This window comes from Crocuta crocuta, unplaced genomic scaffold (assembly GCF_008692635.1).
Source record: "Crocuta crocuta isolate KB4526 unplaced genomic scaffold, BGI_CrCroc_1.0 scaffold159, whole genome shotgun sequence".
Classification (NCBI taxonomy): domain Eukaryota; kingdom Metazoa; phylum Chordata; class Mammalia; order Carnivora; family Hyaenidae; genus Crocuta; species Crocuta crocuta.
This window is the reverse complement of record NW_027533263.1, coordinates 1,568,708-1,587,515: the sequence shown is the minus strand read 5'-3', so window position 1 is coordinate 1,587,515 and position 18,808 is coordinate 1,568,708. Positions and strand designations below refer to the sequence as shown.

At 37.0% G+C, this 18,808-nt stretch overlaps 1 protein-coding gene across 1 annotated transcript in view; it reads right to left on the bottom strand.

Moving 5' to 3' along the window:
* Positions 1 to 506: 506 nt before the first annotated feature.
* The window catches only part of STRADB (STE20 related adaptor beta), a 34,910-nt gene continuing 16,608 nt past the window's right edge, over positions 507 to 18,808 (bottom strand). Inside the window, exons 4-12 of the mRNA XM_077747566.1 lie at positions 12,445 to 12,544; positions 8,454 to 8,575; positions 5,869 to 5,977; positions 4,523 to 4,646; positions 3,216 to 3,387; positions 2,814 to 2,918; positions 2,423 to 2,667; positions 1,792 to 1,834; positions 507 to 1,339 (exon numbers count right to left, since the gene is read on the bottom strand). Coding sequence (XP_077603692.1) covers positions 1,205 to 1,339; positions 1,792 to 1,834; positions 2,423 to 2,667; positions 2,814 to 2,918; positions 3,216 to 3,387; positions 4,523 to 4,646; positions 5,869 to 5,977; positions 8,454 to 8,575; positions 12,445 to 12,544 — 1,155 coding nt within the window. The 3' untranslated portion in view covers positions 507 to 1,204. The remainder of the gene's footprint in view (positions 1,340 to 1,791; positions 1,835 to 2,422; positions 2,668 to 2,813; positions 2,919 to 3,215; positions 3,388 to 4,522; positions 4,647 to 5,868; positions 5,978 to 8,453; positions 8,576 to 12,444; positions 12,545 to 18,808) is intronic.

Below are 18,808 nucleotides of genomic sequence, written 5' to 3'. Positions count from 1 at the left end.
CTCGCGGTTGTGGGTTCGAGCCCCGCGTCGGGCTCTGTGCTGACTGCCAGCTCAGAGCCTGGAGCCTCTTTCGGTCTGTGACTCCCTCTCTCTCTGACCCTCCCCTGCTCACGCTGTCTCTTTCTCTCCTAGAAATAAATAAAATTTAAAAAAAAAAAAAAAAACTTTCATAATAATGTTAAATAAAATTAAGAAAATCCATTAACTAAGGTAGGTCCCAATTTACCACAGCTTAAACTGCATACTCTTTGAGATACATCTCTCTTTTTTGCTAATAAGGTGAAACTATTAATACCTCTATGCCCTTAAATGTTGTATCCCCTACTGCAGAAAAAATAGTCCTGTAAAGGGCCAGAACATCTTCTGTCTATTGAATAAATACCAGGTTGTCCCCAATTCTCTAGATTATGCAAATAAATCTATTTGAGAAGGGGCTTCCCTTGGAAAACAAATTAGTATCCGTGTTTTAGCTTTGTCAAAGCACAAAGAAAAATAAAACCATAAACTCAATTTAATAAATCTTTATTGAGCTCCCACAGGGCGCATGAATTTAGGATCTGTAATTTACATAAGTAGAAAAATGTCACTTTAGCCTCTTAAAAATGAAAAAAAAGCAAATTACAAATTATCATTTAATGTGAGGCTCAGTTTGATATTACCATATGTATTAACAGAATAATATGGGGAAGTATAAACAATTTCCCTTTTACCAAAAAAGGGTTTTGATGCCCTTTGATTCTCTAGCCTTTTTGATCAGCTATTATTAGACCAACAGGCTAATATGTATAATAGCTGATCAAAAAGGCTAGAGAATCTGGAAGTAAAAAATGTACTTGGAAACACGGTCCTCTGAGGGCTCATTCTCCTGAGGGCAACAAAATGCTGAAAAAATCAAATGGCTCAAAACTTAAATTCAAAGATCAAGAAGAGGAATTAGTCACAGCTTGGGGGGAAAAATGAGAACAGATGACACTAAATGTACTTAGATTCATAATTCTGAAGTTTTCCTGGAGTTATAATAGAACTCTGAGTTAACCAAAGAGGCTATAAACTCATGCTCCTTTGAACAGAGTGGCTTTAAACAGATTCTCCAGTGCAACAATGGTATTTTCAAGTATAATTCTAGTATTTGTACCTAGCAATACAGAAGAAAAGCAGCAGGGAGAAAGTGTCAAGTATCTAGGACATACAGGATTTGGTAGCCCTAGAATTCCCAGTTTGAGTCTTTTTCATCAGGAAAATCACATTCTGGCTCAGTCCAAGGTGACACTGGAGACAGTGCGATTGATGGCTTAGGAGGCAACAGTGTAAGTATTGAGTCCTGGCTTTCTTCTTTCATCTGTGAAAGAAACAAAGCTATTGGTACATATGTCAGCAATAAATGACTTTTAAAAAGTCATGTTAAAAGTGTTTAAAATTGTTTTTAGGTATTTTCACTAAAAATGCCTTTGATCATCTGAAAAGAGGAAGAAGTAATAACCAAATAAACTGATTTTTATCAGAAATTATTTTTGCCCTTTCATCAAAACTCTCTAAATCAAAATATAAGCTGAGGGTATAGTAACATTTAATGATATTGTTTTTATTCATTTTGTTTTGCCAAATGGAAATATTTTAGAAAGTCTATCAATTGAATTCTACTACAAAAGTTTTCTTATTTTTAACTTTATTTTGGTAAGAAAGTCATTATTAACAATTTGGTTACCAAACTGTCCCCTTAAGCTAATGAGATGAAATGAATTTGTAATAGTAATTAAAAATATCTAGACAACAGAAGACATATCAGCTTACCTGTTTGAAGAACACATGGGACAATAAACTGCTTGCAGATGGTCTGAAATTTTTTAAATGTCATAAAAAAAATAGAACCTCATATTAGACTGTGTATTTTTAGGTGTAAAAGTGTATTAGAAATTAGATTCAGAGCTATAAAACTCAATACTAAAAAATTAAAAGGAAAAAGAAATATCAGGAAGCCCAATTCTTAGCTTTATCCTTGACAAATGGAAAGAATTGAGAGAGAACATTTATTGGGCACTAATTACAAAGGAAGTATGCTAGGCATTATGGAGCTAAAAAAAGACAAAACACCTCTTATTCCTAAAAAACTAATATTATACCAGCAACGAATATTTTTGTACTGCATGAAGCTTTCTAAAATGTACTAACATAAATACAGTAATTAATGTCCAGAAAGATGAACTGATTTTTACAAGGTGATACAGCTGAGACTGGAGCCCAAGTCTTCTGACTTCAGAACCAATATTACTCCCATTTGCTCATCACCTCTATTTGTTTTTAGTTTTGATATTTTCTGGATTAGACTATAATGTTTTGATCAAAAGACTGATAAAAGAGACTTGCAAAGCTATAAAACATAAAGCATATAAGTTTGATGCTATTTAGAAGTGGCCAATATTACCTTTTTTCAGGATCTTGTTGCAAACAGAGCTGTACCAAGCTAAAGAACGCAGGAGAGAAAGTTTTTGAGGATGGAGTTTGCAATCTGTCACTATTTACTGTTCGAGTACCACTGGAGACGAGTACACTTTCTCCAATCCCAGAGTCTACACCTGATCGAGAATTCTTCATTCTGGATTCTGACTGAGGGAAGATACTAACATCCAATGGGCTGTAAGGAGGACCTTTCAGTTTCTGTAACAACATCTAAAAGAAAGAAAAGTTTCCTTCAACCCTTTCCAGGGAAAATATTTAAATAACAGGAATAAAGATTTCAAGAGCAAAGACATTTAACAGAAATTATCTAGATCTTATGAAGGGAAATTAGTTTGAGGATTTTTAGTAGCATTTACCTGAGTTCTATGCATGTCCTGGAAAGGTACCTTCCCACTGGCCAATTCACATGCTGTAATCCCAACACTGTAAATATCTGACTTTACATTATATCCATGTAAATCCTGTAGAACAATTAATTTGAAGTTCTTTAGTGAAAATAATGTAATAAAAAGTTACATATCTGTGCTTTTTTGAGAAAGGATGTTGAACAATGAAAACTCATAAGTGAGAAATCAAGATATACCTAAAATGTATGGTATATACATTTTAAAATCCCTAACGATGATTTTGACAAGTAAGAGGAAAAGTCTTGCAGTAGGCCATTCACCAAGCCAAATCTAAGGGCACAATTGTCCTTTAGTCAAGCTCAGAAGACACTCAAGATGCACAGACAACCCAATGCAAAGGCCACACCTGACCTGTCTCAGTAGTTCTGGGCTCAGCCACGGCTGCACTGATGTGCTGAACTGTGGGAAATCATACACAGCCCTACGCCTCTGTCCATGCTTAACCAAACTATGCAGGTGGGACAGGCCAGAGAGGGTCACTAGGCCATCACCAGAAATGAGGATATGGCTGGCTTTAATACTCCTAGAACAAAAAGAAACAATCCTAAATACTAGGAAATTGGCCAATGAAGAATAAAAATCTGGTCAGAACAAATCCATGTATTCTCTTAGAAATTAAATACTTTTTATAAAACAGCACACTTATATGTAAGTGTGCTTACACACACACATATACATATATACATACATATGTTCAGGAAATTAAGAAATTCTTTCAACTATTTAATATAGCATTAGAATGAGGGAAAATACAACTGACAGCTACATGTTTGGAAGTGGTATTTTTTTTTTCAAACTTGGAATAGAATCAAATTATTAATTTCACAATTTTAGGATACTGCTACAAAATACCCAAGGAAAAGTCTAAGAAAATCAAGTAATATCTGAAACATAAAGTTAGAATATAAAGTTAAATTTAGTATTATCCAATAAAAGGCAGCCTCTCCTGTTATTAACATCATTTATAAAGATATGTCATATAAAAATTTCTTTTGTCAAATTATAAAAGAGACTGTTTTTCACCCAAAATACTGAGTTTAGAAACGAAGAGAGTCTGATTAACTATAGTAAAACCTTGATTAATTAGAATATGGTCTGTTAGAACTCAGCTAACCAGAATGTTCCTAAAAATGAATAGTAAGAAAATAAGCTTATTTAAAAATAATTTAAAAAGAAAAAAGTCCCAGTATATTTTAGAACAGCATTGTTTTTTTAACATTCAGCCAACTAGTTCTGTATCTATAGTTTAAAAACAAGAGAACTGATATTTAGTATGATAATCTCAAGGTGCTACAACATATTTAAGAAATGAAAGAAAGGTTTAGTTCCAATTTGTGGAGTTGTATAGCAGATAAAGCAGCTCTTTATATGCTTAAGAAAAACAAACAAAAGAGACAACAAGGATCCCAGTACACAGACTTTACACCCCAGAGCTCCATGAGGGCAGGCTCTCCACCAGAACACTGAGCACAGCATTTGGTAAAGAGGATGTGGTCTGAACATTTTTGGTGAGTGACCATAAAATGTAATAAGCATGTACTGTAACTACTGGCCCCTCCCTCTCTCAATTTTCATTTATGAGTTTCCTAACACTCAACTGCTCCTTCCTAAAAGCTCCTTAAATGATTTCATTCTGTAAAATACAAATGAGTAAATACCTGTGAATGCAGCCATTTTGGTGCAGATAGCTCAACCCTCTCACTGCCCCAAAGAGAATGTTTCTTATTAGAGTTTCACTCATTCCTTCAGGAAAGTAAGTCTTCAAGAGTTGACTTGCTGAACCTGAAAGAAACACCAGAAATCTTTAATTGAACATTGATTTTGCTTCTAGCTATGTTTTAAATGTTCTTTTCAACTGTAAATACACACACACACACACACTTTCCTATGCAAAGGTAGTTTTCCTTGAAGAATCTTTAAAAAGACTTTTCTAATGATACTCTAGAGATTAGAAAAAGAGAATTAACAATTTTCAGTATTACTAAAAAAAAATACTGTATTTATGTATTTTTAGATCCAGAGGCAATTCACAAAAGTTGTCCTAAAAATCTAAGCTCTAACTCTTAAATACAGAGAACAAACTGAGGAATGATGGGGGGATAGGGGAGAGGGGAAAACAGGTGATGGGCTTTGAGGAGGGCACTTGTTGGAATGAGCACTGGATGTTGTATGTAAGCGATGTATCATGGGAATCTACCCTCAAAACCAAGAGCACACTGTATACACTGTATATTAGCCAACTGGACAATAAATTATATTTAAAAAAGAAAAAAAGCTATAAAATCCATTTGTTTCTTTGTGCAATACATTTATTGAGCACTTTGTGCAAGGAACTGTAGGAGCACCAAAATGAAAAATACATACATGATCCTGCCCTCAAGAAGCTCAAGTCCAGTGACAGGAGACAGGTACTCACACAGATGTTTATACTACAATAATGTTAGTTTACAATGAGAGAAATAGGGACAGAGATGGTGTGCATAGGTGAAGAAACATTCTGCTTAAAGACTTATAACGGCCTCCACTGAGAGAGGGGCAGGAAACTGAAGGGAAGAGACAGCTTGTTCAAGGGCACAGACTTCTTGGGGAAAGCAATAGTGGTTTCACTGATCATCAGGTCAACATGAACCAGATACGGAAATTTGTCATGAAATCTAGAATTGGCCACCAGACTTATAAATTAAAAGTAGTGAATCATAGAGGCACCTGGGTGGCTCAGTCAGTTAAGTGTCCAACTCAGCTCAGGTCATGATCTTGCAGTTCGTAGGTTCAAGTCCCACATTGAGTTCTATGCTGACAGCTCAGAGCCTGGAGCCTGTTTCAGATTCTGTGTCTTCCTCTCTCTGCCCCTCCCCTGCTCGTGCTCTGTCTCAAAAATAAATGAACTATAAAAAAAAACTTACAAAAAAAGTAGTAAATCATAAATCTAAGATCCCACCCATCCTTTTAAGTATAGTTTCCAGGCTAACCTATGAGTTAGTTTATGTAAGATGAGTTTTCTTACCATAGGCCATAAATGGAGAAATAACCCAAAGCCAGCTGCCAACAGTGAAAACAGTCCAATAGGATGTAATATTGGGGTGCCGGAAAAAGTGGGACAGAATCACTGCTTTCTAGGATAAACACACAAGAGACAAGACATTTAAAAACAACTTGTTTTTGCCTTATGATGAAAATAACAGCAGAGGTGGCAGCTAACACTCAGCAGAATTTATTGATACCAAGCACTGTTCTTGGTGCCGTCATTTCTTTCAATCTCACCACCACATGATGTCTTCCTATTTTACAAGAGAGAAATAGGAAATAAGCAATGTAGAAATAAGGGGCACCTGGGTGGCTCAGTCAGTTAAGCGTACGACTTTGGCTCAGGTCATCATCTCACGGTTCATGGATTCGAGCCCCATGTCGGGCTCTATGCTTACAGCTCAGAGCCTGTAGCCTCTTTCCGCTTCTGTGTCTCCCTCTCTCTCTGCCCCTCTCTACCTCAAGCTCTGTCTCTCTCTGACTCAAAACTAAATATTTTAAACAACAACAAAAAATGTTGAGATAAGTTAGAAAACTTGTCCAAGAGCACATAATCAACAAAAGAAGTAGAAGATGTGATCTTAGTCTGATTTCTGAGGTCATACTCTTTATAACTGTGCTGTGATGATCTTATTATAATAGGAACATTTAAAAATATATAAAACTATGAAGATAATCACTTCTAACACTAAATCTCAGAGAGAACCACTGTTTGAACATTTCAGTATAATTTCTTTCAATCTTTTTTTCTGCACAATATACGTGTGAACATGTAAATACTTTAAAAATTGAGATAATATCAAATCAAAATGCTTTCCCTCTTTATATCAAAAATGATTAGTGACACAGCATGGATGGAGCTTGAGTGTATTATGTTAAGTGAAGTAAGTCAGACAAAGACAAATACCATATGATTTCACTCATATGTGGAATTATAGAAAGCACATGAACAAGAGAGAACGAGGCAAACCATAAGAGACTCTTAACCATAGAGAACAAATTGAGGGTTGATGGAGGGGAGGTGGGCAGAGGGGTGGGGAATGGGCTAAATGGGCCATGGGTATTAAAGAGGACACCTGCTGTGATGAGTACTGGGTGTTACATATAAGTGATGAACCACTAAATTCTATACCTAAAACCAATATTACATTATATGTTAACTAACTAGAATTTATTTAAAAAAATTTTTTTTAATGTTTGTTTATTTTTGAGAAAAAGAAAGAGCATGAGCAGGGGAGGGGGACAGAGAGAAGGAGACACAGAATCTGAAGCAGACTCTAGGCTCCAAGCTGTCAGCACAGGCCCAACACAGGGCTCGAACCCACAAACTGTGAGACCATGACCTGAGCTGAAGTCAAATGCTTAACCTACTGAGCCACCCAGGTGCTCAGTTAACTAACTAGAATTTAAATAAAAACTTGAAATTAGTGCCACTCTGGAAAACAGTATGGCAGTTCCTCAAAAAATGAAAAATAGAACTACCCTATGACCCAGTGATTGCACTACTAGGTATTTATCCAAAGGATACAAAAATGCTGATTTGAAGGGGTACATGCACCCAAATGCTTATAGCAGAGCTATCAACAATAGCCAAATTATAGAACGAGCCCAAATGTCCATCGACTAATGAGTGGATAAAGAAGATGTGGTGTGTATATATGTATGCATATAGACGTACATACATACATATATACACAATGGAATGCTACTTGGCAATAAAAAACAATGAAATCTTGTCATTTGCAACAATGTGGATGGAACTGGAGGGAATTATGAGAAGCAAAATAAATCAGTCAGAAAAAGACAAATATATGATTTCACTCATGTGGAATTTAAGAAACACAACAGATGAACGTAGAGGAAGGGAAGAAAAAAATAAGATAAAAACAGACAGGGAAGCAAGCATAAGAGACTCTTAAATACAGAGAACAAACAGAGTTGCTGGAGGGGAGGTAGGTGGGGGATGGGCTAAATGCATGATGGGCATTAAGGAGGGTACTTATTGGGATGAGCACTGGGTGTTACATGTAAGTGATGAATCACTGGGTTCTACTCCTGAAACCAATACTACACTGTATGTTAACTAACTTGAATTTAAAGAATTAAAAAAACTTTTTAACTTGAAATTTTAAAAAAATTAGTGACAATGAAAATGGTATTATAATATTCCTAAAATGCAACTCTGTTAAAATTTATTCATTCAGAAGTTAATTTTACTTAGCTGGACGAAAAGGAAACTGTATGGTTTTGTTTTTTCTATTGCCCTATTTGACTATGTGTGATTGGACTAGGAGTATTGTAAATCTCCAGACCAGCATTTTGAATAGGATATTCATTTGAAGGAATTTATAGCAATTACCAAAGTTTGAATATATTTGTTCTTCTGTGGATCTGGATTCCAAGTATTCCTTCCAATTCTGTACTTGCATACTCATTAGAGGAAAGAAATCTAACTTTCTCTAACAGAAAAAAACTATTCATTTGGTTAAAAAAAAAAAAAAAAAATCTTACAGATGTAATCTCCTCAAATAAATATTAAATAAATCATTTTTTTCATATTGTCACCTGTAATGCTTTCAGGCGTTCATCAGTGCAGTTTTCCAGATTTGTAATTTTTATAGTCACTAGTGTTCCTGTAGGAGTATGCCGGGCAAGATGGACAGAAGTCAAGTTGTCAAATCCTCTTCCTATAATCAGATGTAAAACTCATGTTAGTAACCAAGGAAGAAAAAGACTGACAATTTGGACATCACAAATTTTAAACTGATCTTCAAGAAAACACTGTTAAGAAAATGAAAAGATAAGCCACTGATTGAAAGTATTAATTATGCTTATATCTGACAAGACTTACATCCACCATATATAAAAAATTCTTAAAACTCTATACCAACAGGATTCTTATAATTCTATACAAACTTATACTCAATTTAAAAATATGCATAAGATTTGAGATGTCTGAGTGGCTTAGTTGGTTAAGTGTCAGACCCCTGATTTTGGCTCAGGTCATGATCTCACAGTCGTGAGATTGAGCCTCATGTCGGGCTCTCCCCTGAGCGTGGAGCCTGCTTAAGATTCTCTCCCTCTGGGGGCAGTTGGGTGGCTCAGTCAGTTAAGCAGCGACTTTGGCTCAGGTCATGATCTCACAGTTCGTGGGTTCGAGCCCCGTGTCGGCCTCTGTGCTGCTAGCTAGCTCAGAGCCTGGAGCCTGTTTTGGATTCTGTGTCTCTTTCTCTCTCTGATCCTCCCCTGCTCACACTCGCGTGCTCTCTCTCTCTCTCTCTCTCAGAAATAAAAACATTAAAAAAATATTCTCTCCCTCTGCCCCTCCCCCATGCTCACTTGCTCCACCTCTTTCAAAAATCAAATTTTAAAAAAATATGCAGAGGTGCCTGGGTGGCTCAGTTGGTTAAGCATCTGACCTCTTGATTTCAGCTCAGGTCACAATCTCATGGTTTGTAGATTTGAGCCCCATGTTGGCCTCTATGCTCACAGTGCAGAGCCTACTTGGGATTCTCTCTCTCTCTCTCTCTGTCTCTGTTCCTTCCCCATAGAGAGCACTCTCTCTCAAAATAAACTTAAAAAAATCTTAAATAAAAAATATGCAGATGATTAAATAGGCAATCCATAAGAAAAGATATAGGTATGTCCAATAAGCAAATGAAAAGATGCTCAAGACAGAGAAATGCGAATAAAAAGCCACAATGATATACCATTGCATATCTGTTATAATGGCTAAAATTGTGACTTGATAAACAAATTATGACAAATTCAAACAAAAGGATACAATCAGCAATCCCTACACCACTGATGTGATTTCTGTTTGTCACATAAATGGTATCATAAAGAGTATAGTCTTTTGTGTCTAGCTTCTTTTACTTAGCATAATGCTTTTAGAATTTGTTCCATGTTGTTTTTAATAGCTTCTTTCATTACTGAGTAATAATCCATCATATGGACAAGTCACAATTTATTTATCCATTCATAAGTTGATAGATATTTGGGCTGTTTTCAGTTTTTGGTGACTATAAAGCTGCCAAAACATTCTTTAAGTAGACATGTTTTCATTTCTCTTTGGCAAATACTTGCAAGTGGGATTGGCTGGGTCTTGTATATTTAACCTTATAAGAAGTTACACAACTGGTTTTGAAAGTGGCTGAACCATTTTTAATCCCACAAGCAATGTATAAGAGCTATAGCTGCTTGACATACTCACCAACATTTGGTATCATCAGTTTTTAAAATTTAAAATGCCTGGAGTGGCACCTATCAATAGGCACCTAATAAATGTTAGTTCCTCTCTCTTTCCACAGTTACCAAATTCTGCCACTAATCTTTGAAATGAAGTTAATCACAAACTCATCCCTTTTACTCCAGTGTCAGCATGACTGCCTTAGTTCAAGTCCTGTCCTCCTTTGCTAGTCCAATAAGGTGACTTCCTTATCAAGCCCTGCATTCTCAACTAAGACATGCTCCCAAATTACTGGGGGGATCTACTTTAGAAGCCTATACTTAGGTCCTATTGACCAGAAATTTTGATTCATTAGGTCTGAGATGGGATATAAGCATCACAATTTTTAAAGACTCAAGTGATATGCATGATACTTCCAGTTGTAAATCACTATGTACATCTTACAGACTGCTGCCTGGAACTGCTGCCAGTTTTCCTTCCAGAACTCAGCATTTTATCAATAGAAGAGTGCTAAAGGAAGCACCTAAGAGCTTAGACCCACCAGTCAAAAAGGTTTGCTTTCAGATCACTAGCTGTAGGACTTCTACTTGAATTCTCAGAGCCTCAGTATCTTCATCAGCCAAGTGGGAGTGGTAAAAGGCAGACATGAAAAACTACACATGAAATGTTCAGCTCAGTGCCTGTTAGATGGTAGTATTACCATTGTCACTGTTCTACAATGTATCTCAAACACAGAGGATAAATTCCAAACTTGTGCCTTATATGCCTCAAGCAATGAAGTAGGTAAGCAGTGAGGTATGACAGAGTCTGAACTTCTAAATACACCATATGAAGTCTCTCATATGTGTTCTAAACCTCCCTTTCCAAGTTTGTCTCCGACCACTGCCTACTCTCCCTCTGTTCCCACTTGTAGGCAAAGATAAACTGTGGGGTTGTTCTAATGTAACCATCCTTCCTCAGTCATCTACTGAAGCAATTCTGTTTTTACCTTTTTTGAATTGACACCATCTGAATGTCCATTCTAATCTGGGGGCATTTTTCCACTAGTATTATTTTAGGAAAGGTCAGATCCTTATTGTCTCTTGGCTTCTTTGACCAAGAATGTCAATGACATGCTTAGCCAACTAAAGGATGGAGTTAGTGACACACAGAAGCAGAGGCAGTCAGAGCTCCCCACAGTGGGTTCCATTATCTGGGATATAAGTACTCTAACAGGTAATACACTAACTAGACCGTTCCTATGCCATGGCCCTGGCTCTGGTTCTAGTTATGCAGCTTCTCTTTGTTTCTTCCAAGTCTGTCTCTCTAGCCAATAATTCTGTCAGTTGGCAATATTGTTAAAAAAATCCTCTCAAGTTAGTCAGGATTATTTTCTGTTGTTTGTAACAAAAACCCTGACTAGAACATTCAGTAAACTTTTCCTTTTTCAGAACCCAGCTCATTTTTGCAATCTTTCTTGACTCTCAGAGTAGTCAAGATGAATAGTCAGATGTTCCATCTTTTCTTGTTCCCATAACACTTAACACATCTCTACTACAGTACCCTCTAGTACATAAACAAGGCTATCTTATGTGTTCAACTTCCCAGAGAGAATATGGAGTCTTCAACTGTTTGACATGGTTTTATATCCCTAGCATCTAACAGAGTATCTGTTTGCAATGTTTAATATTTCTGAATATTTCACAGCAGATATTTCACATGTATATGGCTATAAACAATAACTCATCCTGTTCCAAACTTAACTGAGAAAGAGTTTTACTACAAATGGGATTTTAGGTAAGTTTTTGTCTTGTCTTGTTTTTGAGAGAGAGTGCACGTGCGTGTGACCAGGGTAGGGGTATCACCAGAGCAGGAGAATCTTAAGCAGGCTGCATGCCCAGTGTGGAGCTCAACTTGGGGCTCAATCTCATGAACTGTGAGATCATGACCTGAGCTAAAATCAAGAGACACTCAACTGACTGAGCCACTCAAGTCTCACTAAAGTGATCCTAGGTAAGTTTTTAAGTTAAAAGAAACTTGCTTAAATAACTGTGACTAAAAAGATTTACATGATTTTTTCATACCCAGTATAAATTATAGACATAAAATCACAAGATTCCTACAATAAAGACACAAATAATATTTAGCTTCCTTAGTGTCTTCCTCCTCTAAAAACACTGGAGAGAAAAAGTAAAAATTCTAGAAAGCAATCTTGAAAATTGGGGCCACTATTTTAGGAGAGACATAAAATTAACAGATCCATCTGAATGACACAATTAACATGTAGTCTTATAATATAGGTGACAACAGAAAAAGACCCACTCACAAAATAATCGTTTTGTCATCAATTTCATTTCTAACAATGAAGGGTCAATCCAGGATAATTACCAATTTCCACTTGGAGTTCATAGTGTGAAACATTGGTGGAACAGATCACATCCTTGGCTCTAGTGGATGAAGACAACCGGGAAAAGGGTGGCTCACCAACCTATATTGTTTTAAAAAGAGGAAAACAAAATAAAATTTTTTGGCCCCCCATTTTAGTCCCCTACTCTAATATAAAATACTAATATTTTATTTTCAAGCATAATGCTCATTAGGAAAGCACTGGAAAGTGGCTTAAGAACTGTTCAAGATCTAATAAGAGTGTACAATTGCTAATAAGCGGTTAAAAAGTTGTCAGCATGTAAAGAGGGAAGGGTGGGAAAAGCAGATTCATAGGTAGCAAAGAATAGTTTCCTGTATAATTTCCAGTAAGCACTTTTAGGAATTGCTAGAAATGGCTGTCAATTCTTGAGGTTATCCAATAAACACACCAAGGATAGAAATGCAGGGACCTGTCCGGAATATTCTATACTTTTACTCTTGCTTTAAGTGGTTGCCAGTTGTATCTATTACACATATAGGTACCTGACTCAGCTAGTGGAAATATTAACAAATCAAGGAAAAATTTCCACACTGCAGCCTATTAAAACTGCTGAAGTTTTTCACAAGTTGAAATAAATCAGAAGGGAGATCAGAAAGAAAAATAAACCTCAAGAGTTGGAAGAATAGGGTGGAGACCTCCTGAGTACCAATATGAGGTCTCATGGGGGTGCATTAGGGTGAGAGTTCCAGGTTTGCACTAGATCCCAGTGGCAGTGAAAATGACATGCACACAGAAGAGAGAAGAGGCCAATACCACTGGTGTCATATGACAGCCAAGAGGACCTCCCAAAAGACACCAGTACTCCAAAAGATACTTGGGAGCCTTTACAGGCATCAGCAGGTGGCAACAATTTTATTACTGCCTCCAAGGTAGAGATAAGGAAATGTGGGATTAGAAATGATATTACTGGGTAGTAGGAATTATACTGACCACTTTTTACATCCTTGATTCTACATGTTCCCTAAACTTTTAAAAGAGCACAAAAAATATAAGCTCACAGTTGAAGATAATAAAGGTGAATACTGTTCAAGAGGGGTGAAAGACTAAAATTGGGATTAATACTAATGAAAAAAAGAAACCTAAATAAATTAATTTTATTTCACTAGAACAGGTAACTTTCAAATAAACTCAGATTTAAAGAACACAAACAACAATAGAAGAACATTTAACATTTTTTTTTAAATTTTAAAGTGATAATCTGGAAGCCTGTCAGAAGGCAGGAAGGAAGCTTACAGTTCACTTCTTGAAAAAAAAAAAAAGGCAATAGGTTGCCAGATGATGGGACTAAAATCAGGCTAATCAACCTTTCCTTTGCTTCTATCAAATCGATTAGGGAAATAGTCTTCTTTAAAATAGAAGAGACATATGTGTTGTAAATAAGTAGCTGAAGTCCAAAACAAATTGTTTTAAGTAAGTTCAAAGCTACAGGACATACACAATTATACCTAGGATTTTAAGTTTGCAGATGTAGTAAAACTGAGAAGAATGAAAACTGTTAAACATTGACCCAATTTTCAAAAAGGGGTGAAAACTACAAAGGGGTAATGAGCCTTGATGCAGTTGCCAAGTAAAGTCTAAAATCAAATTACTACATAGATAAATTATGGACACTTAAGAAAACAACATGGTAATCATAAGAAGACATTATAGGGTTACTAAGAGTAAACCATCCTAAACTAAGCTCACTTCTCATTTTTATTTGATGACTAGATAATTAGAAAGCAAAAATCATGGCATGGTCAGTCTTCCAGGGTAGATGATTAAGAAGATCCTGTGCTCACTTCGTCCCACAGATACAGCTAGATAACCCCCAACAGTATAAATAACCCAGAAAATGACCTGAGGACTGGCAGAATAGAATCTCCACAGGTAACGATACAGAAGAGACCACATCAAAAAAAAAAAAAAAAAAAAAAAAAATGGTAGAAAGGGCAGACATGTGCTCTGGAACCAAAATGACCCACAAGACTATCTGTAGGTGGCAAAGACACCACAAGCATGGAGAAAGGAGAGAGGCACGTGGGTGGCTCAGTTGGTTAAGCATCTGATTTCAGTGCAGGTCATGATCTCATCGTTCATGGGTTTAAGCCCTGTGTTGGGCTTCCGTGCTGAGAGCGTAAAGCCTGGAACCTGCTTTGGATTCTGTCCCTCTCTCTCTGCCCCTTCCCTGGTTGCATTCTGTCTCTCTGTGTCTCTCAAAAATAAATAAACATTAAAACAATTTTTTAATTAAAAAAAGGAGAGAAGCAGACCCTACACCAGGCATGGGTGACCAGCACTGAGAAGATGAATCCCCGTAATATCTGACTTTGAAAACCAGAGAGGCTTAACTTCATGAGATTTGACAATCAGTGGAGCTTAACACCTGGTAATTTCAAAGTCAGTAGGCTCAGCTCTGGGAGAGCCAGAGCAAAACAGTCACACTGAGATAAAGCACTGAAGTGGTAGTTTGAAAAACACCTGGGGTATATAAAAAGATTTATTTTCTAATTTCAGAAGATGTGCTAGAGCGGCAGGAATCTTTAGGAGACTTCCCCAAGAAAAAAAGAGCTGGAGGATGCCATTTCTCTCCCCAACCTAGAGACATGGACACCTGTGGGAACGCTCTCCTATGAGTTCACTAACAGCATGCCCTGTCCCATGTTCTCCTGTAGACCTGCGTTCAGCAGGAGTCCATCCAAGGCAGTGTCACAGGCATGGCATTGTGCAAGCAGCCCAGACAGTAGCCAGTACCACTCTACAGTGACTCCTCCTATAAGGAGAGGGGAAGAAAACCACACATATCACTCTGATTCTGACCTTAGCAGCGGGCTGGGGGCAAACATCTGGTCTGACTGCAGGCCCCACCCACCCCCAAAAGTTTCTCAGGGGACAACACTGGGAGAGAGCACCCTGCAGTTTGGTGCGACCATAGGTCTGACCCACATTAAGCCCAAGGCATCCCCAAACTGGCCATTCACAATACAGGGACTAAAACCTGCCAACAACGGGAAAAGAAAACCACGGCAGATCACTGGACTAAAGGCAAACACGGCTTACTCACAACAGGGAGCACAAAACACATATACGAGACATCCTTGAAGCACCAGTTTCTAGTGAAGACGGGACATTGCACTGCCCAGCACTATAGAACATCTTCTTCAGATGGTCACTACTTTCAAGAGTAGGAGACACAGCTAACTTTCCTAATACAGAGAAACAGAGAGAGTTAGACAAAATGAGAAGACAGAGGAATATGTTCCAAATGAAAAGGCAGGACAAAGTCACAGCAAAAGAGCTAAGCAAAATGGGGTAAGTTATATGCCTGATAAATAATTTAAAGTAATGGCCATAAAGATACTCACTTGACTTGAGAAAAGAGAGGAGGATCTCAGTGAGACCCTCAACAAAGAGACAGAAAATATAAAAAAGAACCAGGGATGAAAAACATAATAACTCAAAAATACACTAGAAAGAATAAACAATAGACTAGAGAAGGCAGAAGAACGGATCAGTGACTTGTAAAACAGAGTAATAAAAACCAATCATGCTCAACAGCATAAAGATGAGAAGAGATTAAGGGACTCAGTGATACCATCAAGCCCAAAAACATCTGCATTATAAGGATTCCAGAAAGAGAAGAAAAAGGGGGTACAAAATTTATTGAAGAAATAATAGATGTAAATGTCCCAAATTTGGGGAAGAAAACAGAAATCCAGGCAGGTACAGATAGCTCCCCAACAAAATCAATCCAAGGAGGTCCACACCAAGACATATTTACATGAAAGAGAAACTCCGTAAGACCATTAACTGATTTTTCAGCAGAAACTTTTCTAGCCGGAAGCAAGTAGCATGATATACTCTAAGTCCTGAAGGAAAAAAAACTGAAAGCAAGAATACTCTATCCAGCAAGGCTATTATTCAGAATAGAAGAGATAAAGAGTTTCCCAAACAAAAGAATAAAGGATAAAAGAAAAAGGAATTCATCACCACTATACCAGCCTTATAAGAAATGTTAAAGGGTATTCTTTCAGTGGAAAGGAAAGACTATAAGCAGGAGTAAAAAACAATAGGAAGCACAAAAGCAGTAAAATTAACTATATCTATAAAAATCAGTCAAAGGATTTTCAAAATAAAAAGATGCAAAGTATAAGACCATATACATAAAAGGTAGAGATGAGGAGAGTGAAAATTTACTGCTTTTAGGAAGGGTTCAAATTTAAACAAGCATCAACTTAATACAGACTACTATATATAAACCTAACAGTAACCAAAAATCAAAAACCTTTAATAAATATGTAAAAAATAAAGGAATCTAACCATATAAAAAGAGCCATCAGGCCATGAAAAAAAGAGACAAGAGAAGAACAGAGAACTATAAAATCAGCCATGAAACAAGTAACAAAATGGAAGTAAGTGCATACCTATCAGATTACCTTGAATGTTAATGAGTTAACGCTACAATCAAAAGACAAAGGTAGGCCAGAGAGTTTTGCATAGGGTGGACCAATTCCAGTGGAGGTGGTGACAGGTCTCATTTCACAAGCAGGCCAGAGGACACCTAGTTAAAACTTGCCACATTCAGGCCAGGGACCAAACACTGACCACACCAGGCAGGGAAAGCCTCTGCAGACAACTGTCCTGAAAAACAGAGCAGCCAGAACACAACAGCAGAGCTCATGCAGCACACACTACAGACACTTCCTGAAGTGCCAGGCCCTTGTTTATATGGCCATTACTTTAGGAGGAGACATAACTAGCTTTCCTAATGCACATAAACAGGCAGAGATTTAGACAAAATGAGATGACAGTGGAATTTTTTCCATATGAAAGAACAAGGTAAGGCCACAGCCAGAGACCTGGGCAAAAGTGATATAAGTAACATGAGCAATGGAAAATTTAAAGCAACTCTCATAAGGATATTCACTATGCTTGAGGAAAGAGTGGAATATAAGAGTGAGACATCAGAGATGAAGAATGCAATCAGAGATTAGAAACATGCTTAATGCACAATTAACACAGGCTAGAAGAAGCAAAGGAACAAATTAATGACACATAAGACAAGTAATGGGAAGCACTGCAGCTAAACAAAAGAGAGAAAGAAGAATTATGCAAGAGGAGAGTAGACTTAGGGAACTCAGTGACTCCATCAAATGGAATAACATTTATATTACAGGAATCCCAGAAGAAGATAAAGAAATGGGCATAAAATTTATTTGAAAAAGTAATAGCTGAAAACTTTCCTAATCTGGGAAAGGAAATGGACATCCAGATCCAGGAAGCACAGAGAACTCCCATCAAAATCAACCAAAGTAGGCCAATACCAAGATGCTGTAATTAAATTTGCAAAATACAGTGATAAAAAAATATTAAAAGCAGCAAGACAAAGGTAGTCAGTAACTTACAAGGGAAAACTCATATAGCTAGCAGGAGATTTTTCAACAGAAACTTTTCAGTCCATAAGGGAGTGGCATGATATATTCATAGTGATAAATGGGAAAAACCTGCAACCAAAAATACTCTATCCAGCAAAGTTATAATTCACAATAGAAGGAGAGATAAAGAGTTTTCCAGATAAAGACTAAAGGGGTTCATGACCATACTCATGCACTGTTGGTGGGAATGCAAACTTGTACAGCTGTTCTGGAAAACAGTGTGAAGGTTCCTCATAAAACTAAAAGTAGAACTGCCCTATGACCCAGCAATAGCACTACTGGGAATTTATCTAAAGGATACATAAGTGCTGATTCATAGGGGTACATGTACCCCAATGTTTATAGCAGTGCTTTTAACAATAGCCAAATTATGGAAAGAGCCTAAATGTCCATCAACCAATGAATGGATAAGAAGATGTGGTTTATATATACAGTGTAAAACTACTTAGCCACAGAAAGAATGAAATCCTGCCATTGGCAGCAACATGGATGGAACTGGAAGGTATTATGCTGAGTGAAATAACTCAGTCAGAGAAAGATATCACATGTTTTCACTCATGTGGAATTTGAAAAACTTAACAGAAAACCATGGCAAAAGGGAAGGGGAAAAAATAGTTACAAACAGAGAGGGAGGGAGGCAAACCATACAAGACTCTTAAATACACAGAACAAACTGAGGGTTGATGGGGGGGGGGAGGAGGATGATGGGCATTCAGGAGGGCACTTGTTAGGATGAGAACTGGGTTTTGTACATAAGCAACGAACCATGGGGATCTACCTCCAAAACCAAGAGCACACTGTACACACTGTATATTAGCCAATCTGACATATTAAAAATAAGTAAAAAATAAAATACAACCTCTAAAAAAATAATAAAATAAAGGGGTTCATGACCACTAAACCAGTGCTG